Source organism: Podarcis gaigeae, assembly GCF_964106915.1.
Source record: "Podarcis gaigeae genome assembly, chromosome: 15".
In the NCBI taxonomy this organism is placed as follows: Eukaryota; Metazoa; Chordata; class Lepidosauria; order Squamata; family Lacertidae; genus Podarcis; species Podarcis gaigeae.
In genome coordinates, this window is record NC_139692.1 from 33,677,797 (window position 1) to 33,705,755 (window position 27,959).

At 44.7% G+C, this 27,959-nt stretch overlaps 1 protein-coding gene across 2 annotated transcripts; it reads left to right on the forward strand.

Annotated features, from left to right (window-relative positions):
- Window positions 1–346: 346 nt before the first annotated feature.
- On the forward strand, window positions 347–27,691 carry LRWD1 (leucine rich repeats and WD repeat domain containing 1). 2 transcript variants are annotated; one of them, XM_083714452.1, is made up of 17 exons: window positions 347–681; window positions 3,216–3,347; window positions 4,595–4,829; window positions 6,302–6,421; window positions 8,344–8,496; window positions 10,143–10,376; window positions 15,276–15,608; window positions 16,248–16,295; window positions 17,974–18,100; window positions 19,426–19,535; window positions 20,950–21,157; window positions 22,033–22,105; window positions 22,188–22,331; window positions 23,568–23,665; window positions 25,801–25,959; window positions 26,844–26,968; window positions 27,278–27,691. In XM_083714452.1, the coding sequence occupies exons 1-17, from the start codon at window positions 362–364 to the stop codon at window positions 27,416–27,418; spliced, it is 2,760 nt and encodes a 919-aa protein (XP_083570578.1). In that variant the 5' UTR covers window positions 347–361; the 3' UTR covers window positions 27,419–27,691. The 2 variants fall into 2 exon arrangements, with proteins under 2 accessions (XP_083570578.1, XP_083570579.1); XM_083714453.1 differs by lacking the exon at window positions 16,248–16,295.
- Window positions 27,692–27,959: the final 268 nt, after the last annotated feature.

The following is a 27,959-nucleotide window of genomic DNA, read 5'->3' on the forward strand; positions in this document are numbered from 1 at the left end:
AAGGGCTTTTTCCTCTTGAATCTCCCAACATGCAGCTTCGCGGGATGTCCGCGAGTTCGAGTGTTAGGCGAGAGAGGGAGGAAAACACTTTTCCTCTACCCACTTTCTCCATGATTGCCATGATCGTGTCACTTTTCCCGCGCCTTTCCTCCCAAACTAAAGGAGCCCCAAACCTTTCCTCGCAGCGAAGTGGCTCCTACGGCCCCTTTCCTCCCACCCACTACTATTACTGCAGCAATGGTGGGCCACTCTGCACCCCCTCAAGAGGCGCGCGCTCCTCGGCCCAAGGCAGGGGCTCCTTCCCCTTCCTCTTTCCACACACACCTCCCCGCTTCCTCCAAACCTTCCCCCTCGCCCCTGAATGCCCACCCACTTCCCCCACCATCACTCCTCCTCCTCCGATTCCGCGCGTGGTACCTGCGGGGGCGGAGCGGCCTCGCAGAGCAGGCAGCCGCGGACCCCTTTGCACCCGCAGCAGCCCCCGGGCTCGCCTCCCGCTCCCCTTCTTCCGGAGGCGGCAGCAGCAGCAGCAGCGGCGGCCGCCACCGCCGCCTCCTCCTCCATCCCGACCCCGGTAGCTCTTGCCGCCGCCACCGGCCTTGTCAGGAGGGCCTCCCTCGGAGCTTCCGGTTCGCCGAGCCCTGGCGGCGGCAGGAGCAGGAGCCCCTTCGCCCGCCTGAGGTAAAAAAAAAAAAAAAAGGCCCCGGGGCCGAGGAGGTGGAGAGCGAGGCTGGAGGGGGCGGGATGGCTGCGCTCGAGGCGCCTCAGGCGCGCACGCGGCAGGGAGGCTGAGGTGAATCGGCCCGTCGCCCAACGTTCCTCTCCCAAGGCCCCGCCGGACTGGTGGTGGCTTTAGCGGCGGGGAGGAGGGCGGACTCGATTTCCCAGTAGCGCCTTGCGCGGCGCGCCTGCAAGAAAAGCATTCTCGGGCCCTCCCGGGGCATGGCGGGAGTTGTAGTGCTGGGCTTTGTGTGTTTTAGAAGAGAGAAAAAAAGATGCCGTCGCGGGCCGTTTCTCCCGTTGCCACCTACGCAGAGGGGGGGGGGAGGGGGTGTTTTCTTGGCCGCCTCCTCACCTCAATATGAGTGGGGTGGGAAGAGGAAATTTCTGGGGGCCCCCGCCACCGTGTCTCTGTTCTCAGACAAGGGGAGCAGCTGCCGGCCCCTCGCCTTGGTTTTTGAGACAATGCCGCCCCTCAGAAACGGGCCGCGCGGGTCTTCCGCGCCCCCCGCACCTCGGATGCCAGCGCGAGGAGGTTTACCTCAGGGAAAGGATCCACCTCGCTAACTCCCGCCTCGGAGGTTTATTCCCCCGCCCCCGCCCCAGCTTTCCCGCCACACCGCCCTTTCCTGTTTAAGACATTTCCCATTCCCCTCAAAGAAAAACCCTGGGTTATCGTGGGAGCTGGGTGGTACGGCGGGGACGACGACACGGGTTTTCAAAAATGAAATTAAAGCAGCAGCAGCCCTGCCTAAATATGCGTGGCGGCAACCCGCGTTTAACCACAGAGAGCATTCATTCAGAGCGCACAGCCATTAAGACTGCTTTCCATGTAAACCTCAGTCTCCCTGCTCCCAGAATTGATAGGTAGTAACAGTAATGCATATGGCTTTGGTGTTGTTGTTTTTGCCCCCCCCCCTTTCATTCAGAAACAAATCCGAAGCTGCTTTGCAAGACAAGGTATCATATATGCAACAATTCACAAAATCTAAAAGCAGGATCCTTCAACCCTACTCACGAGTTGTAAATTGTACAAGTGAGACAGCAGACTTGCCCTGCAACACCATGCAATGGCATAGCGTGGGGGGTGCAGGGGGGGCCGGCCGCACCGGGCGCAACATCTGGGGGTTAGGGTTAGGGGGCGCAAATCCACGGGTTAGGGGACGCAAATTACTTGCCTTGCCCCGGGTGGTGACAACCCACACTACGCCACTGACACCATGGCCCAGTTTGCACATCATGGCAAATTGTAGTTAAGTCTCTGTTCCATGCAACAAGCCACAATACTTGTGTTCCATGCAACAAGCCATAATACTAGTGTTCGGTCCAAACCAGGAATTGTGGTTTGTTTTGCTTAAAGCAGGTGGTGGCAGTTCAGCTGCAGACACCCTTCAATGAGACTGATTATTTTGGCCCGTTCTAGCCTGACGAGGTCCAGTTTTAGGATATTATCTCCTTTGGTTTTCCCGATAGATGACTTTTATTGGGAGAAGGACAAGTACAGCCTTGTAGGATCCCTTTGTTCCTCAGCATCTTTTGCTATGCTTGACCGTGGTCTCCTGTGAGTTGGAGGCAATGTTTTGCAGTGGTTTCACACCTCAATACTGGTTTGGTTCCAGAGACTAGTACTGGGCCTCTGCCCCTTGGCAGCTGCTATAGGGCAGGATCTCCCCCCCCCTCCCCAATGCTGTTGAATGTATATATCTGAAGCAGCTGGGGAGTGTCATTAGGAGTTTTGGAATAAATTGTAACTAGGATGCAGATGACACCCAGCTGTATTTCTGAATCAGGAATTTGCACGTCCTAAACCAGTGCCTGCATGCAATTATGGGTTCGATAAGTCCTAATAAACTGAGTGTCCTAGTAAGATGGGTTAGTCCCAGGTCCAGGAATTAGGTTGTATACTTGCCCTGGATGGGGCTATCCCTTTCAAGGAATAGGTGCACAGTTCTGGGATGCTTCAGGGTCCATTACTGTTATGAATACATTTAAATAGGTACCTTTATTCTCTGTAAATCTCAACTTTTCACAATTAAAGAACCCCCAAAATTAGCACACGGTTTCTAAGTCCCTGAAGGACAGTTTCCGGATACAGGATGAAAGTTCTTAGAGATAAATCTGCAGATAGATACAAAAGCAGTCGTTAACTTGGCTGTATGTTAATATTTATACAAAGATTAAGTTTTTCTGCTTAGTATAATTCAAGTTACATAGTTTTTATTTTGAACACAAAGTAGCTGTAATAACATATTATGTACACAACAGAACCCACTTGTAGGCTTCTGTGGAGTTGATGTCTCCAGCTTGCAATTGAATGCAAGAGATTTGGTAATATAGAACTGTACTTTTCTTTCTATATTCTCACAGACAGATGGCTGTTTAAAGCCCTCAGCCTTTGGCTCCAACTGCAGATTACTTTGTTTCTGTTTGGCAGCACAATTTATTGCTACTGGATTCGGATTGTGCTCTCATTCTTTCTCTCTTTTTTCCACCAGGAAGTTTTCATCCAATATTTTTGGGTTTGCAGAAAACCATAAAAGATTAAAAATGTCCAAAATTACCACAGAACTTCTGTTGGAAAGGGCAGTGCCTAAATCTACAAGGCTGCGAAAAATCAAAATTCTGAAGTAAGTGCAGTCATATGTTTATAAAAGAAGAAAGATAATTGGTGCAGTTAGATTTTAGTAATTTGAGTTGCTTAAGCGATTGTAATATTGCTTTCACAGAAAAATCAGGGCATTAAATTAAATGCCTCAAATCATCGAAATGTAAAACTGAGCATGCATTTCCAAGCAGTGCATTTTACCAATAAATATTGGTAAATATTCATTTACCAATGAGGATGGAGTCCTTTTTCTGCTTGGTTACAGTCCTTAAGATGCATTTTCAAATGGGGCAGGTACAATTCAGGAAGCATTTTATAATTAAAAAACCCCAAAGTTTCCAGTTAAGATGGTGCTGCGATCTGTAAGAGTTCCTGAACAAGAGCCCTGCCCTCCCATCTAGTCCAGCATCTTGTTTCCAACAGCAGCCAGTTTGATGGCACCAAAAAGCTCACAAATAGGGCATTAAGGCAGCTACCCATCATGCTACCCAAATATGAGAGGTTTTCCTTAACTTTCATACTTACAGACTGTCAAGTTCCCAGATCACTACTTTATCCTTTTTAGGTTGTAGGATAGGGTTTCCTCCCTAAGTTCTTGATTACTTCACAAACTATTTCTGGCCTTTACTGTTCATTAGCCACCATTGCTGAAATACAGTTTTTGCTTGTATTGCTTTGAAAACTCCACATACTATTTTAGATCTTCTGGGTTGAATCTTGTTGCTGAAAATTTTGGGGAAGGGGAGCTGTGCTCTGCTGAGCCTAGTTGCAGCGTTAACCACTAATTAACAAATTAACCTCTGCTGGAGAGCAGAGATTTTTCCAACAGTCTATACTGTTGGGATTTCTTCCTCCCCGCTTCAGTCATTAATAAATTTATTAATATAAAAGCTAATGTGAAAGAGATTCATTCATTACACCATCATAAACAATGTACAGGTATGGATGTTCTCACTAAATTTATCATTCCAAAATTCAGTTTCTTTACATGTAGGTTTTCATTTCATTTGTGCAGGCCCACATATAATATGTAAGTTTAAGCATTACCTGTATAACTATATCTATCTCTCTATCTATCTGGCCTATAAAACCAATCGTAACAGAAATGGAAGTACTTTCTTTTCCTCCAGTTAGTGGCTGTTGACATTTTTGCTGCTGTGAATAAATATATAATTATCTCAACATTCCCACTTTATACTTACTATAAAGCATTGCAAAATGTTTGATGGCATGGGAGTCAGTAGTGTGCAGAACCTTTTTCTTCTTCAGCTTGTCCAAGTTGCAGATAACAACAGAAGACTTGGAACCACAATTATTTTCTCATCTCCGCCACCTCCAAGAGCTCGACCTCTCTGACAACTTGATAGAGAGGCTCCCTGACAATCTCAGTTTGCCAAACCTCCGTATCCTAAACTGTGACAACAACAACCTGGAAGACGTGACATCCCTGAAGCAGTTTCCACAGCTGGAGGAGCTAACCTATGTGAACAATGTATACCTGACAGTAAGTACAGTGTTTGACAATTAACAGGGTTTCTAAGCTTAAACCTGGAGAGCTCTGATGGTGATGATAATATTCCTGTCTTGTCTCAGGTGGTGAAAGGGGATGCAATGCCCCTCTGAGAAGCTGAGTGTTCTTCCTCCCCCCACTTTTTAAAAGTCAAGTTTATAGCTCTTTGAGCAATAGAGATTAAATGTATGCCATTTTTTGCATGCCTCATGGAGGGGGGTGAGTGGGACTGCCAATGTGTCAATCAACTCCCACACCTGTTCAGGCATTTCATTGTCCCTTGGGGTTATACCCAATGAAAGATAAGAGGTGGATCTGTAACATGGTCCAAGTTCATCCTGAATGCAAGATCTGCTGGAAAAGGGCGACCCAACTTTTCAAACCAAGGGGGCCACAAGAGTACTATGACACGGAACCCCCAGACCACACCCAAAGCCTAGTTAGTGTTTTTCCAGCTTTGGAAAGGTAGCTGGGAGGCAGGTGGCTCAAATGTTCACAAGGGCCTCAAGCGGCCCTTGGGCCACGCATTGGATCAGCCTGTGCTAGATAGACCCTGCAAGATAAAAAATCATTTTTGTTACTGTTGTGAGTTAGCTATTACTGTTGCATGGACTTTAGAGAAACTGAAATATGTTGACTTGACCAGTTAATTACCTTTTGTGGATTCACAATAATTACAGGCATTTTTCTGTTCTTTAAACGTTTGTTTCTTTGACACTTAACAGCCAAATGTTACTTAATGTTTTCAATTTTTTTAAAGGAATGCTTTAAAACCTAAAATCTCAATTGCTGGCTAACTCTGTTAGTTGTCACAGTAGGCGGGCCATACCAGGGCCGACCCAAGACATTTTGGCACCTGAGGCCAACCACAAAAATGGCACAGCCCTCCCACCATCAGGGAAGCAGGGGTGAGTGAAGATCTAAATCGGGAACAAGGATGGAAAAAAGATCTACATCAGAAACAAGGGGAACAATCAAATCAGCCTTACTCAACAACTGAAGTGGGAAACAAAGGCTACCATGCGGGGGGGGGGGGGGGAGGAAAGAGGCCCGCTCTGAATCAAGCCAGTCAGGTGCAGAGCCCACTAAAACCCAGAGGGCAACACCCACCATTTATTCCCTACGGGTGGGAGGAGCCCAGCAGTGTCTCCTATTCTCTGAGAGGCCACTGTAGAGGCACTATGAGGGGTGGGGCTGCCAAAGAGGAGGCAGATTTGGCTTCCAAGGAATTCTCCACAGCCATTGGTGCCACCACGGCAGCTACAACAGCAATGGGCAATGCATTCCTTGGAGGCCGAATCTGCTGCCCCTGTGCCGTCCAGTGTGGTTGCCTCACCTTGCCTCCTCAGTGGGCCGGCCCTGGGCCATACATAGTGTATATGAAATACTTGGTTTGGAGTACAGTTGGTGAGATTTACTTAAAGGGCATCTTGTAAGGCTGCTTTCTTTTCTTGCCTGCCCCCCAGCCCAGTGATGACTATAAGGTCATGTTTCTTCTGCAAAATCTCCGACAACTGAATGGCAAGGATATCACCAAGCTGGCTGGCCATGTGAGAGTTGTCAATAGTCGAGAGCTGACCAGTAGGGTAAGCCATGTGATGTTATATTTTTTGAGAGCATAAAAGAAAACTGCACATTATATATATATTTTAAAAGCTGTACGGTATACATAATAGAATTAGCATTGATGGAATTACAACCTTAAATAAAATAGATACATGTAATCAGTGCTTTTTTTCCCTAAAAAAAATGTTTAGGGGTACTCTCATTTTCCTACTCATATTGAAATACTGCCCCTCAATGAGGCCAAATTTAGATTCACAAAAAGTTTAGGGGTGTGCATACCCCTGTGTCCCCCCACCCCAGAAAAAAGCACTGCATGTAATAAAGGAAGGGAGAAATGGGTAAGAAAAGACAATCGCAGTAAGATCTTAACTAAATAGATCAGATCTGAAATAGGCACATTTTGGGGATCTTCATAAATGTAAGAGGAACTGATCCAAACAAAGGGGATGCTGCCTTTCATAGCAGGGTTAGCCTAGGACTGGGAGACCCAACTTATAATCCCCACTCAGGCATGAAACTCCCCCCCCCACACACTTTGAGCCAGGCATACTCTCTCAGCCTTACAGGGTTGTGATGATACAGTGGGTGGAAGGCAGCCATCCTGTGCGCCCTGGAAAAGAAAGGTTGGATATAAATGTTGGCATCCACCTGTCTCTAGAGATAATGGAAGAGTGTGCCATCAAGGGTAAAGTCAAACCGCTGGAGAGTTACAGTGCCTGCTGTGGCTGTAGAAACTAATGTGGGAGAAACATGTTTTATTGCAGCTGGGGCAGATGAAGGCACCCGGTTTCGCTTTTACAGATGCAGCATAGTGTTTCTTCTCTCTACGCTCCTCCCAGCAGGCATTTCTCATCTGGTCACTGCTGTGTCTGCAGGCATTTGGATATAAATGTAGTAACTTCTACAGCTTTGACTGCTGACTGTTGCAGATGTCTCCAATAAGTAGGTTTACATAGTGAGCAGACATGTTTAGTATTGTACTTTTAGAAATTTCATTACCGTATCTTTGAAGGGGTGGATACGCCAACTCCTGTGGGTTCAGCAGAGGTTTTGTGTGGCATCTATTTTCTTTCCTTTAAACGTAGGACAGGTATGATTAAAACCGAGGTATGATTAAAAATGAGGATAATGGCACAGCAAGCAGATAAAAAAAATTAAATGAGCTTAGCTTTAATCTCAGAGTTTTACCTCAGCTGCTCTAGATTCCAGTCAGGTGAGGAACATTGTCTTTACCTCTTTTGTTCTGCTCCATCCTGTCCCTTTTCTGGGTGCACAGCCTTATATATCATCTTTTTATTTCTGCTTCACTTAACTTTCACTAACTGCTATTGACATGAAGTAATGTTTACATTTTATAATTTAAGATTAAGTAATTTTTTTTACTGACTCCATCTTGACTGTAAATAACTTATCTTTATTGTTCAGTATTGCCTTTTCTATTAACCTATGGTTTATTCACATAGCCTTAAGTTCACTTCGGCATGTTCTAGACCTGCACCAAACTTGACTAATAGTGAAGGAGACACTTGAGCACCTGCTTTTAGCAAGCGCCCATCTCAGCTTTCATTTACCTGTCAGTTTGACCCAATTTGACCATTGGGTGGACAACAGATTGCAGTTTGTATCACCAGCTCTCATGTTTGTGAAGAACAGACAAATAGCTAAAAATGCCATGTATTGAAATAAAAATAATAACTGAACACGAGAAATCTGCCCATAAAACAGAAAGTAATTTACAGATTGAAAACCATCACCAAATGTCCCCATTTTACTTGGTATGAGTTTTCAATTGCTGTCCATCTCACCTGATGGAGCACCTGGAGTAAGGTCTGAGCCTAAAAATCTCAACACCTGGGCAGGTTAATACATTCAAAAGAAACCTAGGATATTCTGTATATTATTATTTTATATGTAAGTTTAATACGCTTCTCTCTTTGTCTAGGTCAGATCTCACTGGGGGAAAAACTTCCGGAAGCAGCTGCCCAAAACTCTGTCCCCAGAGCAGTTGAAATCAGTCAGGAAAAAATTTATCAAGTCTGCACAAGCCCATGTAGCATATGGACCCAGCTCACTCAGCGGCTTCACCCGATGGCGGGTAAATTCACCCCTATTAATTCTCTTCTGCCCTTTGTATATTAGGTCTTCATACAGCATCTGATACCTAACATAGAATCTTGATGGCATCTGCAGCTATGCAGATGAATTGTCAAAATATAAATCGGGGGTGGGGGGCGGAATCAGTTGGCCCAAAACAATAGCTCAGTGACTCTGAAATTTGCCTAGGCAAGAGGGTAAAAATCTGCATGCTTTGCCAAGAGGCCTTTCAACCAAGGATTGATGGATTGACTTGTGAAATTAACAGAAAACCAAGAACTTCAGACCGACTTCTCTACATTTTGCCTTCCTGATCATGGCAGGGCTTCCCTGTAAAATTCCTTATTTAAAAGTTGACGTTGCTGGTATGTTGGGATTGCTAAAAATGCAGTAGTGCTGAATGGTATTGATAAAGGGTATTAGGTTTCAGCTGCAATATCCTTTGTGGTGTTAGGTATGCCTAAACTTATTGAAATGGAGTAGGTATATGCATGCCTTATGATCTTGTTATTTTCAAAAAATGTTCTACTGACAGAAATGGAAACTAATGACTTTCAAGTAAATTGATTTGGAATTTGAGGCATAAAGCCATGCAGTCTCTACAGTTGAGAAATAGCTATTTTTATTGTTTATATTATGCCTACCACAGCAAGATAAAGTCTTCTTACATATGGAGCATTCACAGTCTATCTTAGATAAGAGTTCCATGTGACTTGAAAATGTGTCTGTACACAGCTTCATCCAAATAGATTTTTAGCCTTTGCAGCCTTTTGGGTTTTTTCATAGGCACCGCAAGGCTTGAACAGTAAAATTTGGCCCTGTGTTACTGTATACTATTGTGTAGCGTCAGATCATATTAGGAGGTGGTGCATCTCATAGCCTACAAGTTTGTCAGAACCACATGTCTGCTGCTGGCATTATCTTGCATTGGCAGGGCTTGGGCAAGAATGAGATGTTTAGAAGTAGTTTTGCAAGCATAGTTGAGAAGTGCACAATACTCATTAGATCAGTGTAGAGTAGAGCATAAAAAGTGTTTGGACTTTCATTTTTTCAAATTTCCCAGGTTTATCCAAGCTACCTTGCCATCTTATGTAATTGGACTGCCTGCTTATAACTTTATTCTAATAAGACTCCCACCCTGGGCCTCAGACAAGCTCAACACAGGCCTGATTATATATCCTGCTTTTTGAGGAACTTTCTCTTAAAAACAGTTTTTATAATCTTCAGCAATGTTATGCATTTGGTAGCCTTATGACTATTTTGATAATGCTAATGGGCAACAAAATAATAACTGAATAAATTGCAGGATTCCAGTCCAATTCTTACACTTTTTGCTGGGCTACTTGAAAGAATTGGTAAAAAATCAATGCACTTGAAAGTTGCCTGAGATGTCTTAACCATGGCCATATCACAAATCATTTGACAGTGAAAATCTAAGATCTTTCTTAAGAAATGGTTCCTTTAAGCCTAGAATGAACAAGCTGATTACCCTTGTTAAACAGTTTAAAGAGGAAACTATTCTGTCTTTTAAGGTCTCTGGAGAAATGCAGAGTTGTTGATCCCTCTTACAGGTATTATAAACTGCTTCTTTTCTGCATCTATCTTGTTATTAAAATTTGACCATTCTCCATTATCTTTTTCTATTAGGTGAAAATGATTGCAGAGGAATTCTTGACTTCACTGTTAAATCAGGAAGACAAGGCTGCTTCTAAAGTAGAAGAATCGGCTGAGGAGGAGGGGGAAGAGGAAGAAGAGGAGGAGGAGGAGGAGAAGGAGGAAGAAGAGGAGGAAAAAGATGAAGAGGAGGAGGAGGAAGAAGAAGAAACAGAAGAGGAAATTGTGGAAAATGCTTCAGATACTGAAAATAAGGTTGCTACTAAGGTCAGAATTTGGCAAGTGAATACCCTGACCACCTCAGTCAAATTAATATTCTTCCGCCAGTAGGTGTCAGTTAACATCTTTCTAGCTCTTGTCTTTGGAAGTTATTGGCTACTCTCACTAGCCACTTGGGGAAAGGCAATAGTTCAGTGCAGAAAAAGGACATTGATCAGTCAAAACATTGGCTTTGCATGCAGGTTTAGTTCTTGGCGTCTCCAGGTAGGGCCGCTTGCAATCCTGGAGAGTCACTGATAGTCAGTGTAGACAATACTAAGTTAGATGCCCAATGGCCTGATTCAGTATTGTTGCTGACAAGGAAATTATGGGTACAGTGGTACCTCGGGTTAAGAACTTTGCTTCAGGATGAGAACAGAAATCATGTGGCGGCAGTGGGAGGCCCCATTAGCTAAAGTGGTACTTCAGGTTAAGAACTGTTTCAGGTTAAGAACGGACCTCCAGAATGAATTAAGTTCTTAACCTGAGGTACCACTGTAATCCATAAGAGAGGCTTATAAGAGAGGCTTATAAAAAGGAGAATTCCTGGATGCCAAGATCCAAGTTTGGGGCAAGTACTCTTTGGTGAGAGAATCCCAGCAGAGATTTAAAATCACAAAATATTCAGTCAAACCAAGCCATGGAGATTGCTTGTTAAACCTTTGAAATATGCTCTTGTGAGTTCCTTCCAAAACTTCCAAGAGTCCACATGTTTGCAAGTTAAAAATGGTTTACTTACAAACTCTTCAAAGGTCAGGGTCATGTGCTTTTCCATGTAGCATGTAGAAAACTTACAGAGGCAGTAAAACTTGGTTTAGTTACAGTGGGGAAATTATCTAAATTATTGGTAGAAGAACTCAGGAGAGGCTTGTTAGAGCCACATGGTTTGAGCTTGGAACAACCAGCTCAGACCTCTTTACATGCTGAGCTTCTCAGGTAGACTGAGATACAATAGGCTCTATTACCTTCCTCCCAAAGTGAGTAGGCGTAACCTAGCTAAGTCTCACAGGACAGTTTACTCTATACCATTAGAATTAAGCATGTTGGTTAGATGAGGCAGGTTATCCCAAAAGTATAACATGGCTTCCTAATGGCGGAGCATATGCTTTGCATGCAGGAGGACTCTGGGGCAATCCCTGGCATCAGTGACTAAAAGGGTCATCAGGAGGCAAGAATGAGAGAGGTCTGCCTGAGACCTTGAACAGCTGCTAAGAGAGTTAACAGAACTGGACTAGATGGACTAACAGCCTGATATTTTGTCATACATTTCATAAACTGAAGCATTAAAGTTTGGCTGTGATGAACTTAATAAGATGGTCAGCCTTCTGTAATAAGAACGTAGCTTCCTCCTTATCACCTGGGCCCCACATTCATTAGCATATAAAGGGAGGAAGTTGGGAATTTCAGCCACAGAAATTAGTCTTTGACCTTGTTCACCATAATACATATTAACCGAATACAAATGGCGTGGAGGCATACTTTGTCCTCCCTTTTTTATGCATCCCTCCTATAGTCACTTAATAATAATAATAATAATAATAATAATAATAATAATAATAATAATAATAATTTATTTGTACCCCGCCCTTCTGGCTGGGTTTCCCCAGCCACTCTGGGCGGCTTCCAACAGAGATAAAAAATACACTAAAATGTCACATATTAAAAACTTCCCTGAACAGGGCTGCCTTCAGATGTCTTCTGAATGTCAGGTAGTTGTCCATCGCCTTGACATCCGATGGGAGGGCATTCCACAGGGCGGGCGCCACCACCGAGAAGGCCCTCTGCCTGGTTCCCTGCAACTTGGCCTCTCGCAGTGAGGGAACCGCCAGAAGGCCCTCGGAGCTGGACCTCAGTGTCCGGGCAGAACGATGGGGGAGGAGACGCTCCTTCAGATATACTGGACCGAGGCCATTTAGGGCTTTAAAGGTCAGCACCAACACTTTGAATTGTGCTCGGAAACGTACTGGGAGCCAATGTAGGTCTTTCAAGACCGGTGTTATATGGTCTCGGCGGCCGCTCCCAGTCACCAGTCTAGCTGCCGCATTCTGGATTAGTTGTAGTTTCCAGGTCACCTTCAAAGGTAGCCCCACGTAGAGCGCATTGCAGTAGTCCAAGCGGGAGATAACCAGAGCATGTACCACTCTGGCGAGACAGTCCGCAGGCAGATAGGGTCTCAGCCTACGTACCAGATGGAGCTGGTAAACAGCTGCCCTGGATACAGATTTGACCTGTGCCTCCATGGACAGCTGTGAGTCCAAAATGACTCCCAGGCTGCGCACCTGGTCCTTCAGGGGCACAGTTACCCCATTCAGGACCAGGGAATCCTCCACACCTGCCCGCCTCCTGTCCCCCAAAAACAGTACTTCTGTCTTGTCAGGATTCAACCTCAATCGGTTAGCCGCCATCCATCCCCCAACCGCTTCCAGACACTCACACAGGACCTTTACCGCCTTCACTGGTTCTGATTTAAAAGAGAGGTAGAGCTGGGTATCATCTGCATACTGATGAACACCCAGCCCAAACCTCCTGATGATCCCTCCCAGCGGCTGCATGTAGATGTTGAAAAGCATGGGGGAGAGGACAGAACCCTGAGGCACCCCACAAGTGAGCGGCCAGGGGTCTGAACACTCATCCCCCACCACCACTTTCTGAACACGGCCCAGGAGGAAGGAGCGGAACCACTGTATGACAGTGCCCCCAGCTCCCAGCCCCTCAAGACGGTCCAGAAGGATGTCATGGTCGATGGTATCAAATGCCGCTGAGAGATCCAGCAGAACTAGGAAACAGCTCTCACCTTTGTCCCTAGCCCGCCGGAGATCATCAACCAGTGCGACCAAGGCAGTTTCAGTCCCATGATGAGGCCTGAATCCCGACTGGAAGGGATCCAAATGGTCCGCTTCTTCCAGGCGTGCCTGGAGTTGTTCAGCAACCACTCGCTCAATCACCTTGCCCAAGAATGGAAGGTTTGAGACTGGGCGATAATTGGCCATCGTGGCCGCATCTAAAGATGGTTTTTTAAGAAGCAGTTTAATAACCGCCTCTTTCAGCGGGTCTGGGAAGGCTCCCTCACGGAGGGAAGCATTCACCACCCCACGAAGCCCATCGCCCAGTCCTTCCCGGCTAGCTTTTATAAGCCAGGATGGGTAAGGATCCAGGAGACAGGTGGTTGGCTTCACTCGTCCAAGCAGCCTGTCCACATCCTCGGAGGTAACAGATTGAAATTGATCCCACACAACTTGACCAGACAGGACTCTAGCACTCTCCCGCCCCGGCCCTGCTCCCACGGTGGAGTCTACTTCTTCCCGAATCTGAGCGATTTTATCTGCAAAAAAATTTGCAAAATCATTGCAGGAGAACATGTGGCCCGTACTGGGCCGCGATGTTACAGGTGGTTCCGCTAAATTGCGAACCACCTGAAAGAGTCTCCTGCTGCTGTTTTCTGCAGATGCAATAGAGGCGGTGAAGAAAGTCTTCTTCGCCGTCGCTATCGCCACTTGGTAGGCTCGACGTTGAGCTCTAACCCGTGTCCGGTCAGATTCAGAATGAGTTATCCGCCACCGGCGCTCTAGCCGTCTCAACGATTGTTTCATTGCCCTCAGATCCGTGGAAAACCACGGAGCTCTCCGGGCTTCATGCAATCGGAGAGGGCACTTCGGAGCCAAACAGTCAATAGCCCTGGTTAACTCCACATTCCAGCGGGCCACCAGGGAATCGGCTGAAAGGCCATCAACATGGGATAAAGCATCCCCAACCACTCTCTGGAAACCATTTGGATCCTTTAAGTGGCGGGGGCGGACCATCCGAATCGGTCCCACCTCCCTGCAGAGGGGATGGGTCGCAGAGAAGTCCAGTTGCACCAGGAAGTGGTCTAACCATGGCACTTCTTTCGTTTCGCTTTTACTTAGTGTCAGATCACCAACATCCGTAGAGGTAAACACCAGGTCCAAGGCATGTCCGCGGCTATGGGTTGGGCCAGACTTATTCAGGGACAGCCCCATGGAGGCCATGCTTTCCACGAAGTCCCGAGCGGCCCCTTGTAAGGTCGTGTCGGCATGGATGTTAAAATCCCCTAGGACGACCAAGCTAGGTGTCTCCAGGAGAACATCCGCCACGACCTGAAGCAGCTCGGGCAGGGAATCCTTGGTGCAGCGGGGAGGTCGGTACACCAAAAGGAATCCTGTACTGCCCCTATTGCCCAACTTCCAGAACATGCACTCAGAAAACTGGGTCTTCCCAATAGGACGCCTGGTGCAAACTAATGACTTCCTAAAAATCGCTGCAACCCCCCCTCCCCGCCCACATGACCTGGGTTGCTGTGCGTAAGAGAAACCTGGTGGACAAGCAGCGGCAAGGACAGGCCCATCTGCTTCATCCAACCAAGTCTCTGTTACACATGCCAGGTCAAGTCCTCCATCTATGATCAAGTCATGGATGGCAGTGGTCTTATGAATCATTGACCTGGCATTGCACAGCAACACTTTCCCTAATTCAGAAAGCATGCCGCATTCCAGCAGTGACTGGCCACTTTAGGCAGCATTGCTCTTTCTATGCCTGAAGTGGGGAAAGGGCTGTAGAGAGTGCAGCTGTTGGTGAGAGGTTGTGGGGTGCCACTATCTTTTGTCATTGTGTATCTCAGTGCCACCCTCCCACCCCAGTAGGTAGGACAAGGCTTGCAGAGACGGGAAAATCTGAAATGCTGTCAACACATCTCATTAAGATCCCCAGTGGATTTTGTTCTGTGTTTCAGAAAAACAACAGAAATGTTACTGGATTGTGGGACGTTGTAGATTGAAGTAAAAGTTGTCACTATGCTGTGCAAGCCACTGTGAAATGATAGCACAGCTTTTGAGTTTTGTTGTGAGAATGAATGAGCGAGCCAGGAGTTGCTTCTGTGTTCTGTTTTAATAGGGCACAGTAACCCCCAGCAAAAGAAAAGGGGCTCATTCCAAAGGAGGAGCAAGCAAGAGATCCCATTCTCGCAGCAGTTCCAGTGAGGAAGCCTCTCCCAGCCCCAAGAAGCCCAGTCGCTTGCAGGACGAGCGCAGCCCTGAGAGGGCAAAAGCATCTCGCCCACAGACCAAGGAATCCCAGGACGCTCAGGATTCTGAAGGGGCCCATCGGAATGGAGGGCGTCTTCCAAAAGCACACAGCCACAAAAGGTCCAGTCAGCAGAAAGAGGAGCACAGAGAGGAGGATGCAAGAGATGTTTGTAGCACTCCAATCAAAGACTTGGAAGGCGAGGTATCGGGAGAGTCTTCCAATGTAGGGCTTGCTGGGGCAAGAGGGCAACCTTCCTAAAACTGGAAATTTTATAATGAGTTTGTAGGCTTACAAAAAGCAATGAATGCAAGAAAGCAAAGAGCCCTGTACCAACAAAAATATATAGAGAAACATCAAAAATGATTATTTTGATTTATTGGAGGAGATTATCAATATCCTGACATGTTTTGAGTTACAAAAGCAGACTTGAATCAGGATAAACCATGTTTTTCCCATGGTAAAACAAGTACACTTTTCAAATCTTGAAAAGTAACTGATCTGTGACATCTAGCGCATGTATTGTTGATCAAAAGTACAAAATTATCAAGTTTATGTTATGTCGTTTCCTAATGTATTTATCCACCCAGGCTCGTTTTTGCTGGGGTGAGCTGTTTGACTTCAAATTGCAAGTGAGAACACACAGAACTGAGTGTTTCACTGTACAAAAAAATTTCCCTGCACCTAGTAAACTACATGTTTGGGAGAAGGGTTTTATACTGTTCTTTCTGGCATGCTAGTTTTTTGTGTGCAGGGAATTCTAAGGTTCATGCGCATATCTCTATAAGTTAATAGGAATTTCCTGTAAAAAATGCAGTGAAAATGCTATACTGTTAATTACAGGGCTGGACAGAAGATAGATCACATTTTGCTTGTGGCATATCAGAAAAGGTTTGTGACTCCCAATTGTTCAACAATAGCAGCAGCAAAACTACTTTTTCCACCTAGGTTAGGCTGTTTAAATGATGAAAGTTAACTAGCAGTTTCCTTTTGTACAAAAGGACTGTGGTTTCAGTTGGTTCTGGTAGTGAAAGCAAATTCTTAGATTCAGAATGTGCTCAGAGGCAGCCTGACTTTTAATTCCATTTTTGGGGGGTACCTAGTTCAGGCTTGTAGATCTTGGGGTTCTAGTAAAAATAAAAACAAGTAGGTCTGCTAAGCCTGAAGTCTGCCTACCCCTGGTTTACTACATGCCCTTTTATAGATCTTAATCCTTCCACAGATTAGAAGACTGTGACTTCTAGTCTCAGCAGACTGTGCATCCAACAAAAGATGATGGACATGATCAGCTCTTCCATTACAGTGGTACCTCGAGTTACAAACACTTCAGGTTACAGACGCCGCTAACCTGGAAGAGTTACCTTGAGCTGAGAACTTTGCCCCAGGATGAGAACAGAAATGGTGTGCCGGCGGCACAGCGGCAGCAAGAGGCCCCATTAGCGAAAGCACGCCTCTAGTTAAGAACAGTTTCAGGTTAAGAACGGACCTCCGGAATGAATTAAGTTCGTAACTAGAGGTACCACTGTACCAGTCACTTGACTGAAGGGGTGGGAAGGGTAGGGGGTGCTGCTAAATCTACGACACCCCTCTCTATCTCCCTCAGTTGGTTATTGATAAGACACAGCTGGTATGCTCTGAAGAACATGGTGTCCTGCATGTGCATCGGAAGCACGGAAGCTCTACAGTGCGGGTCTGGGTCACAACTATTTTAACATCCCAATGTTCTGCCACCTTACTAGTTTGATAACTTTCCTATCTGATGGACTGAGAGCAGGCAACAGCATGCCTACTGTTTCTTCTTAGAAGCTTTTTGTTCCACTTCAGGCAAAAGCCCCTCAGAACAGCTCATATATACTATGCAAGTTGGAAATGGAGCAGCCGCCAGCCAGTTTAAAACAGCACTAAAGGTAAAGGGACCCCTGATCGTTAGGTCCAGTCAGGGACGATTTTGGGGTTGCGGCGCTCATCTTGCTTTACTGGCCGAGGGAACCGGCATACAGCTTCCGGGTCATGTAGCCAGCATGACTAAGCTGCTTCTGGCGAAACCAGAGCAGCGCACGGAAACGCCGTTTACCTTCCCACTGGAGCGGTACCTATTTATCTACTTGCACTTTGACGTCCTTTGGAAGTGCTAGGTTGGCAGGAGCAGGGACAGAGCAACTGGAGCTCACCCCGTCGTGGGGATTTGAACCACTGACCTTCTGATTGGCAAGCCCTAGGCTCTGCGGTTTAGACCACAGTGCCACCCGTGACTCTAAAACAGCACTACAGACAGCTTAAAATAGTCTGGACAAATAAAACTGTCTTTGCATGGTTCTGGAAGGGCATCAGATTTAATGCATATGCATACATTCCCCAGGCTGATTAGGCTGTGAGAATAGTAGCTTGTCTTAGGACCACCCACAAAGAGCTTCAACACAAGTGGGGTTTTGAACATGGGTCTCTGTGCCTGACCACAGCATTCAATTTCTGCTCAGAAAACTCAAGTTCTCTCCTTTGTAAAATGAAGGCTATGCCTTTTATGCCATTGGCATTGAGCTTACATTTACAGTGGCCTGCTTTCTTATAGGAGACGATCAGCCTGGAGCCTGTCCATTTTCTACAGTGTCACAGTAAAGGCAACAACAGGGACGACTTTAAGACCCAGTTATGGGCCTGTGTCTTTGAGCCACCACTGGATTGTGGGACGAGAAAAGGTAAGCATGGCTGAGCGGCCTTGGCAGACTTAAAAGTAAAATATCAGAGAAGGAATTATGTTAATAGTTTCAAGGATTTCATAGTGTTGTAGAGTTGAAAAGGAACCCTGAGATCATCTAGCCCTAGCCCACTCCAATATAGGAATCACAGCTAAAGAATTGCTGACAGATGGCCACCCAACCTCTATTTAAGAACTTCCAATGAAGGAGAGTCTGCCATCTTCCGAGGTAATACATTCTGCTTTTGGACAGCTCTTGCCGTCTGAAAGTTCATTCTGAGCATTAGCCTGCCTGACCTGTTCCCTGTCCTTATGTTTTACTCATTTTATCATTCCAGTGGATTGTGTATTTCTGTTTCAAGTGTGCAGGCTAGTTATACCAATTTTATATAGGCAGAAGCTGCTGTCCACAATGCGACTGCAATTTAAGAGGGATAATTTATTGGTTAGATCTAGCCTTGTAATTTCTTAAGGCCCAGTTTACACACTGCTATTTGATTTGGTAAAGTCACGTTGCCATTTTCACATTGTGTACACATTGCTTGAAGGCGCCTTAAGAGGGTAAGATTTATTACTTACTTAATAAGTAAGCCATCCTGTAACATGAAGTTCTCAGGGCAGCTTACAACATAAAACATCTGCCTTGTACTGCGTCAGAGTGAAACAATGAAAGCCGCGCCTTGCTTCAGGGGTGGAGAAAACACAAACCTCTGAAACAGTGTTCAGAGGACATGCCACAAAATCAGTTAACACGTGATTAAAGCTTGGTTGCCTTGTTGAATCACGAGGAATGAAATCAAGGCCAGTATGAGTTTTGATGAAGGACTTGAAGGAAAGGAGAAAGCTGGCACCTCAGACAAGCTCAGGGAGGAAGATCTGTGCATTAGGGATAAGTGAGTGTAGGCTCTGTACTCCAGGGAGCCAGGACCATTTTGTCTGAAAAAAGCACTGAGATTTTGCTGTATTGTTCTAGGTAGTGTTTTAAGTTTCTAGTTACATAGAGCACCTAAAATCATTGGTCAAGGAAAATGATGCTATGTTTTATATAAATAAAAGATGGTGCTTTCCCTGAGAAGTTTTAAGTTGGTATGTAAGTGTGGACACTGTAGGTGGTGTATAGTTACTATTGGCCTCAGTTGCCCATTTGTCATTGGCTGTCACTGAGAGCAAAGCAGAGATAGTACAGCACTTGGCACAATAGAAGTACTGTGTAAGGGGCTATACCCACACAAAAAGTATTTCCACAGCTTCCCCACACCTCCAGGAGCTAAATGTCAAATGGGAACACGAGGGTTACAATTACTGTTTCTTTTTTAAAAATTTCAGATCCTGTGGTGAGTTCATCCAGAACAGCAGCTACCTGTGGTGGAGACTCTGTCTGTTTGGTGGACTGCGAGACGGGCATTGTCTTGAAAAAGTACAAAGTGACTGGGGAGGTAGGGAAACAAGAATGTCTTGCTTGATCATGAATGCCAGGTGTTGAGGGTTTTTTTTTGGGGGGGGGGTATTGGCTGAGGGCGTTCTTCATGCAAGAATGTCTCCTGATAGGAAGTGGAGATGGTGACTTAAAGCCCAGGTGCTGTGTTGAATTCTGTGTTTCCAAACATATTGTATTCTGCAAGCAAAAATTGTGTTACTGGAATCAAAAGTACAAAGCGAGCACATGAGAGCAATGAGTAGGATCTTTCCTGCCTTTCCTCCCCAGATATTTCCCTTCAGAATTCAGGTTACTAAATCTTTTATCAGAAACTGCCAACTCATTTTCATCTCTGTGACTAGAGGGACTTCCATAACAAGGGATGGGAATGAAAGTTGAAAATTCTGCAATGCTACTAAATATATAATTAGACGTTTTAGCATGCATTAGCTGTTGCTGTAGGAGCACCACCAATTCCAGGACTCATTTATGAGATGTTGCAATCTCTTTCTTACTGTTGTTTAATTTTCCTTTCACTGACAACATTCAGTCACAGCACCAAACTGTGAAGAAAACCAGGTTTGACCTTCCGAATGCACAAGCAAACCGTGGTTCTCTCCTTTCTGTTTCCCATCTGCTCAGCATCCTTATTTTTGTGGTTCAGGGATCTTTGGCGATAGAACCACAGCTGTGAGTTTGGCTTGTTAAATAAGGCTTGCCAAGCACAAATAGATACTCTCTGATGCCTAGAAAAGGGAGTATTACAGCTTGTAGTTAGATGGATGCTCTTTTATTTATCTGTCAGCCTTTGAAGAACAGAGTTGGCAGTTGTGGATTGACGATAAACTCCCCACATCTGCAGGGCTAATTGCCCTTTTGCTCTGCTCAATAGTTATAAAAGGTCTTCCCTAAGAGATAGGGTCTAGCCTTTTCTTTCTTCCTTTTTGCTAAACTGGTTTTCCAGGTTGCTGGTTTGCTAGGCCTTTCCAAACTGAGCAAAACCTGCCAAACCTCCAGTTTCCCAGGTTACTGTGTGGACAGGCTTTGTAGAAGATTAACGTTCCTATTCCTCTCCCTGTACGTGTATTGCTATGTATTGCTTTGCATGTTTTTGCTATGTCCTGGTTTCCCCCTCCCGCTTTCCTGATTTACTGTGTTTCATTGTTGCCCCTTTTTTGTGAAAAGTCTCTATGTAACTTGTGCTTCTTCTCTCATAACAAAATGACAATCAAGATTTATTTATTTTTTAAAAAAAGATGTTATACCCTACTTTTCATTGCAAAGGCACAGAGGAGCTTTGAGCATATTTGTACCTAAAGTAGGACATTTTGTGTGTATGCCAAGTGACTGTGTGGGACCAAAGTGTTTATACACCTTTTGTAGTGCCTCTGCCTCACAGCTTGCTTTACTGACGACACATTTCCCCTCTCCAGGAGTTTTTCACTGTCGCATGGACAACTCTGACTATGGTCACTAGTGATGGGCGAAAGAAAAAGCACAATGTTCTGGCTGCTGCTGGGAGACGAGGAATTGTGAAGTTAATTCATGTGACCGCTGATTACTGCTATGGAGAGATCAAGGCGCACAAGAAACCCATTGCTACTGCCTGCTTCAGTCCAACTTCTGAGACGCATCTTTTCAGTAAGTCTCCCTCCATGTTCACTCAGTCAGCCCTTGCCAAAAGGCCTTTTTTCCATGAGGCAATGCAAAATAATGCTGTCTTTGTCTGTTCCATAGTTTAGGACTGTTAATCCATTACAAATCTAAAGCCAGAATTTTGCAGCCATGAAAGCAGTATCTTTCAAGTTCACCTATGGCTGATAAAATGATGCAGATTCCATAGGTATCTGCTTGATCTAATTAATTTGAATTCAATTAAACATGCAACTAGCAGGTGCTGAACATGTGGTAACCATTTATCTCTGCACCATCTACATTTGCAATCTTGAGTGCAGCCATAGCTGTTTTAAGTCCATTACTTGCAGTGGGATGGAAACTGTTGCTGCCCAGCTGAAGCACTGTCACCAGATGAGGGCTGGAGTGGGCACAGTGCAGGAAGTCAGAACCATGTGAATAGGTAAAAGGTGAAGTCTACCTTCTCTTGCTGGAATTCCAATGCAAAAGGAAAAGGGAAACTTCCAAGTGAAACCTCCTGTAGGCACTAACTTCAGCAAAGCAGTGGCTTAATATGCCTTCCCATGCCCTGTTTATGACATACACTTTTAAGATGCAGGATGTTACAACATTTCTTAATTTCTTAACTCTTAAGTGGGGAAGGTCATCAATATTCTAATTTTTAACCACTGAGATGTTTTCTCTCTCTCTCTCCCTCCTCCTTCTGCCTCAAAGCCATCTTGGGTCCATGCCTCTCCCAGGACTCTCATTCCTCTGCTCAGTGTGGTTGTATTCACATTGTTACCCTGGGTTCTTTTATGATGAAGGGCACATTTTGGGTAGTTATTTTGAAGACTGCCTCTATCCTCACCAGGATGCATATTCTCTCTTCTTTCTCCCAGCTGCATCCTATGACAAGAAAATATGCATGTGGGACATTGGAGTTCCAGATTCCGATTATAATTTCAAAGAAAGGTAATGACACCATAACCAAAGTTAGCAAAAAGTGGTGAACTGTGAATGGAAGGTGGGAACTAAAATGTCCTTCATTTGCCAGACATCTGATGGTGCTAGAGACCATTGCCACACCCCTACGCATCGCCCTCGTGCCCTCTTGCCCAGACCGATACTTGGTGGCTGGCTGTGAGCAAGGTTGCTTTGCTTGGGACATTAGACTGGATGAAAAGCAGCAGAAAAACAGGCGAGTATATCATGCCTGGTGTTACCAGGGCAGGGGAGGTAGAGGAGAGTGGTAATTATACCACATAAGCACATTTTATACTGCTAGACCAATTACGATAATTTTACAAAGATTATGTATTTAGTTTAGCTTTCCTTGCTGGGCAGGGGTTCTCTAGGGCCTCAGTTTATTCTCATGACATCTTCAATAGTGATAATCTAGGAAATTGAGTATAGCACTGGCATAATTCCATAACAGGCAACTTACTCAACTGCACCCAATCAGAAAATAGAGGTGGCACACTTGCATAATTGTATCTATATGCAAATAAGCTTAGGCTGCTATTATCAAATCCAACCTCCCTATATGATGGCTGCAACTTCCACCTTGACGCTGAAGATAGTTTTGTAATTTATTGCCATAAATCAGGGGGCACAGGTCATGGTGCAGCTGTCGTTGATAACTCGTTAGAAGTGTACATAACTCACTATTGTGCTCCAGTTTGTTCTGCTAAAACAAATGGTACTTTTTAGTCCATTGGGTCAAGCTGCTCTGTTCAGAGTATTTGCTGACCTCAGTACATGGAGAGCAAAGAGAAGAAATAAGGTAGTAAATATAGTGAGAGAAAATAGAGAACAGGTAACATGTATCTTAGGCTAGGATTTCCAACTTGCTTCTTCTCAGAAACCGGAGAAAGTACTGTAAATAATTCTTGATTTCTTCTATAACTTCTGACGATTCACACCTTTTTCTCTGCCCTGTCATTACGTTGAGCACAGATTTATGGCTGATGAGGGATTTTGAACCAGGGTCTCCTAGTATTAAATCCATCTGGAGACCGTAAGTTCCTCAAAACATAGAGAGATGCCTGTTTGTCCACGTTGCTTTAGGACTGGGCTGTTCTGACAGGTCGTACTTTCCAGGGTCTAAGGCAGATGGCTTTTCCATCATCTGCCTACCTACCTCATCCTTTAAAATAGCCATACCATGTATGGAATCTGGGTTGTTCTGCAAGCAAAGCACATGTTCTGGCATTCTGAGGTCACACCCCCATAGATGCTTGCAATATAATTGCTATGGTTTTTCAAAACATGCTCCTCTGCTATGAGAACCACAAATTTACTTTTATTTATGCATTAAAAATCCCTGAAAACCGAAGACATAAGTTACTCTTTAATTGTACAGTTATGGTGCTTGCACAATAGTGTTGCACAATACTTTTTTTAAAAAGTGATCTTGCTCTACCCAATGTTCCAGACCTTATGAAGTAGAATTCCAGTTCCCAGATGATGAGGGGAATGAAACAGCTTCCCATCGTGTGGATGGTCTGGCCTTTTTGAATGAAGACATTGTGGGTAAGAAATTTGCATTCAGAGTTTAGCACCTCCTGCGACTGCATGCGTAAGGTGACATTGTTTCGGTGACCTGGTTCACATGTAACACTAAGCCAAACCTAGCTATGTGTGAATGAGCAAGTGTGTGGGTACTCAAGAGGAAAAATTGTGGCTGCTTTGCCAACTGCTGCACAACCTTGAACTAAGCCACATGTTCGAACCCAGAGTTGTCGTTTGTCTCTGTCCATACAAACTTTGAACTGTAGCCAAGGTTTGTTCTTGGCTCACTATTTTTGTTTGCCTGGAGGAAGCAAACCATGTAACAATAAGTCAAACTGTGGCTTAGTTTTGGATAGTGCAGCTGCAGCAGCAAGGCCAGAGGAAAGCAGCTGCAATTTTTCTTTTGATTATGATGGAGAACATAATACTTTCAAATAACTCTATCATTTTGATGGTTCCATTTTCTTTTGAGCTTATGGCCTAGCTAAACTGAAGAAGGGCTGTGCCTGCCTACTTTTTACAGTACAGAACTAGTTGCTTTCAGGTACTGTATGTAGTGAATGTCCATTCCGGAATACTGAAAAGAATAAGCTGTTAAAATCTATGGTGGCCTTCAATCTTGAATTGTTTTGTAGAAAGATGACAAAGGATGTTGCGATGCATTTAATGCATAGAAAAATTTGTGAATGTCTTAATTATAAAAGACATCACTTGATATGATGATGAGAGCTGATCTGAAGACTTAAGTGATTTTGAGTGATGATAACATTGGGTTGGAACTGCTAAGATTACTGTGATCCTTTGATTGGTGAACTAAAATCATGTGTGTAACCTGGAAGTGTGTATGAAAGATTGCTGTGGATGTGGTTCTTTGCAGCCTCTTTATTTTTGAGGTTGCCCCTATGCACATTTGTATTTCAATAAAGGCCTATCTTTTCACTTGAAGCCTGCATCCTTTTCTTCTGGGTGTCTGGAAGGAATACCTTCAGTCTAGAAACCGCTCTTAAATTTCTCCATCTACTCGTACACTCCCTCGTTCATACTTAGGCAGGGTCTTGCATAGTGTTATGTGAAGTGGGCCAATGTTTGTTGAGATGTTTTAGTTACACAAGATACAAGCCTTTGGCATACTTCCCCAGCTTGCTTTCTTCTTTTGCACTTAGAAACATCTTTAATAAAATGGAGGGGTTTTTTTTAGAAAAAGAAGAAACATTTTCTAGACAAATTGGCAGTAAGTAGACTCAAAAATCCCTTTGGGCTAATGCACACTTTTAAAGAAAGAGATAAAAGTAGACTAAATGCCAGAGAAGATTGGTTAGAAAAGTTTACAAACTATTTGGTCAAAGCTGATGACCTTCAGTGCCAGGGCACAGCATTGACTCCCTCCCATTTCCATGCCTGCCAAGTCATAAGAGATAAAGAGAATGTTGCACTTTGAAGACTTCTCTACAGAGAATGGGAAACCTCTTTCGTTCCTCATTTCAGGGTTTATGCTTTGTGAACCTGTTATCTTTATTGAAAGGCCCCAAGTCTTCCACATAGCTCCCCCTCCTTGGTGATTCTTATAGAACAGCAAGTATTCTGCACTCCATGTATGACAAGCTCCTCTCTTAAGTCATATGAAACCAGTCCTAAATGAGCACACGTAGGTGGAATAAGTCCTATTTAATTCTGTGGAACCTACTTCTGGGTAGAGATGTTGGTATGCAACTGCACTGCAAGTTACTGTGAGAAAAAAATGTATGATTGAATCAGGTGCAGTATTGGGTCCCTCAGCTTCACTTTAAGGTTATGACTTCATTTGGCTTTCTTTGGCACATTACCAGAAAGTAAATTTTGTGTTGCCATTATTAGCCATCACCTTCGGTCAAGCCATAGGAACATGGGAAGCTGCCTTGTACTGAATCGGACCATTGGTACAGTAACTGGCAGTAGCAGCTCTCTAGGATTTCATGGAGTCTCTCCCAGCCCTACTTAGGGAAGAGATGCCTTCTGCATACAAAGCAAGTGCTCTACCACTGAGCTACAGCCCTTCCAGAACCGATTATGTGAAAATTAGTATCTTAACTGATAAAAGCTAATTTCATAGGAAGATGCAGTGTTCTGGCAGCAGGCACACTACCCAGCAAGGCATGTTTCTTTTCTCTCCTCTGCAGTTACCAAGAGTTCTAAGACAGGGTCCATAAACCTCTGGAGCTGGAGCCGCTCTTTCAAGCAAGGGAAGGGGGGTCGCAGAACAGTGCAAGCAGTCATCCTGGCTGAACTGGAGTGGTCCTCAACAGATCTGCCTTACCTCACCCTCAGCACGTGTCCGAGTAAGTGTCTCCCATGCTGCTGACCCTGCCCTTTTCACCAGTGCTGCTGGTGCCTTCTGCCACTTAGGTCCCTGGCAGCTCTGAGCATCTAGAGGTGCTGGGTGGCAGGCTCTGCCCTCTCATGTCTCTCAGGCATTGTATTTCATGAAGTGTGACATGCTGGCCACCCTTTCAAAAAGCATGACAGCACCAAATAAGCCCACCTGGAGGGAGGCTGTGTAGCTGCAGCATCACTAGTGCCCAGTTGAAAGTGGGCATCGATAGCAATGCTGAGCAGGGGCTGTAAATCCAAACTCTGCCAGGAAGTGGTCTGACTATGACAGAATAATAGAGGAATGCCCCCCAACTTCCTGATCACTTTTTTCCATGCTTGGAGCAAAGGCCAAGTCAGGGTGTGTCCTGCTCTGTGCATTGGGCTGGTGACAACCTGAGACAGCCCTGTGGTGGTTGTAGGAGCCAGGAAATCCTGAGCTGGTCCAAGAGCAGCAATGTTGAAGTCTCCTATAATTATCATCTGGGATTCCTTTAACACCACAGTCAAAAATACATTAGTCAGAGAGTGTGTTGAGCAGCTGGGTGGGAAGTACACAAAAAGCATCTTTAATCTCTCTTAAGACTCAGTGTTAGATGCAGGCCTTATAATTCTTCCCCTAGTTCCCAGTCAGGGAGAACAAACTCTGGCAAACCACAGCAACCTCCCTCCCCAACCCTCTAGCCTGAGTTTGTGCTGCAATGGGTATCCAGTGGGACAGAGCTGGGCAAGATCTGGCCTGCTTTGACTTCTCCACCTTACAGGTGCACTCATGCATCTTTGAATTATATCCCTCTGTTCTGCTGACTGAAACCGTAAGATTGATTTGACTTGGACCCTTTTGCTCCTGCAGCAGAAGAGTACGTGTTCTGTGGTGATGAGAAAGGAAGTGTCTGGATGTATGACCTCAGCAACCACTTGTCCACTCTGAGTGCCACAAAGGAAGAGTCGTCAGTTAAGAGAATAGGGCCTTCGCAGGTACAGGGGCAATTTATCTTTCTGGGGTTTGTGTCCTGATGTTCAATTATGGGACAACAGGTACAAATGTATATTTGATTTCAAATATGTTACTGGTTATTTAGAGGTTAAAGACATTTTGAAAGATACAGTAAATCACCTTTGAAAGAATTTTCTTAACTCTAGAATTTTGTATAGGATGAAAAATGGTTTGGAATATTTAATAAAAATGTTTTTATACTGCATTCTAGAAGAATGTGTACTGCAACAAGGTTGAATTGTATATAAAATGAGACAGTAAGCTCTTCCCTCTCAATCTTTTCTGCTTAGGTCCTGAAGTGGCCAGAATTGAAAGCAAATGGTGAGCTGCTGACAGATGTCCTGGTGAACAATGTAGTCACAGACCCCACCTTCACTTACCTGGTTGCTCTCACCGACGTAAACATTGCCGCAATATGGAAGAAAGCCTAGCTGTTCTGGGGTGGCCCTGCAAGAGGAGCCACATTTTTCGCCCACATTTCAGTAGTGCAGTATTTGTGACCGTTCTGGAAATAACCAAGGTTGGGGTGGGGGGGGATTTAAACTTCATGTGAATTAATTCAAGGAAAATCAACTGAAGGGTTGGCTGGAAGCCTGTGCTGGCCAATACCCACATCTTTTAACTGTGACTTTTACTTTTATTGGTGTTTTAAAGTGTATTTGTTTTATAGAAAGACAGTATTTAATAAAACCTGATAAAAGCTAGCTGACGTTCTTTTTAAATTATGGCAGGCAGGAGAGTTGACAGGGACCACTTTGCTGAGCACTAACATCCTGCATATATCACTTAAAAATGACACAAACACCCCTCAGAATTGGGAAAATGTTAAATATGTTTGAGTAGATGGAGCGTTTTAAGTAGTGGTTAGGATTATTTAGAATTTAACGAAGTTTTGTACTTCTCGCCTTCCAGTAGTCTCTTTGCAGGGAGGGTTCAGATCCTTAACCTTAGAGCAGAACCATTTTCCCTCAC

Excerpts from the sequence above, each read along its gene's own strand:
- LRWD1 (XM_083714452.1), top strand. The coding sequence starts at position 362 with ATGCCCACCCACTTCCCCCACCATCACTCCTCCTCCTCCGATTCCGCG. Across the intron at positions 682-3,215 it reads AGCCCCTTCGCCCGCCTGAG|GAAGTTTTCATCCAATATTT; the intron begins GTAAAAAAAAAA and ends TTTTTCCACCAG. Across the intron at positions 19,536-20,949 it reads AGTACAAAGTGACTGGGGAG|GAGTTTTTCACTGTCGCATG; the intron begins GTAGGGAAACAA and ends TCCCCTCTCCAG.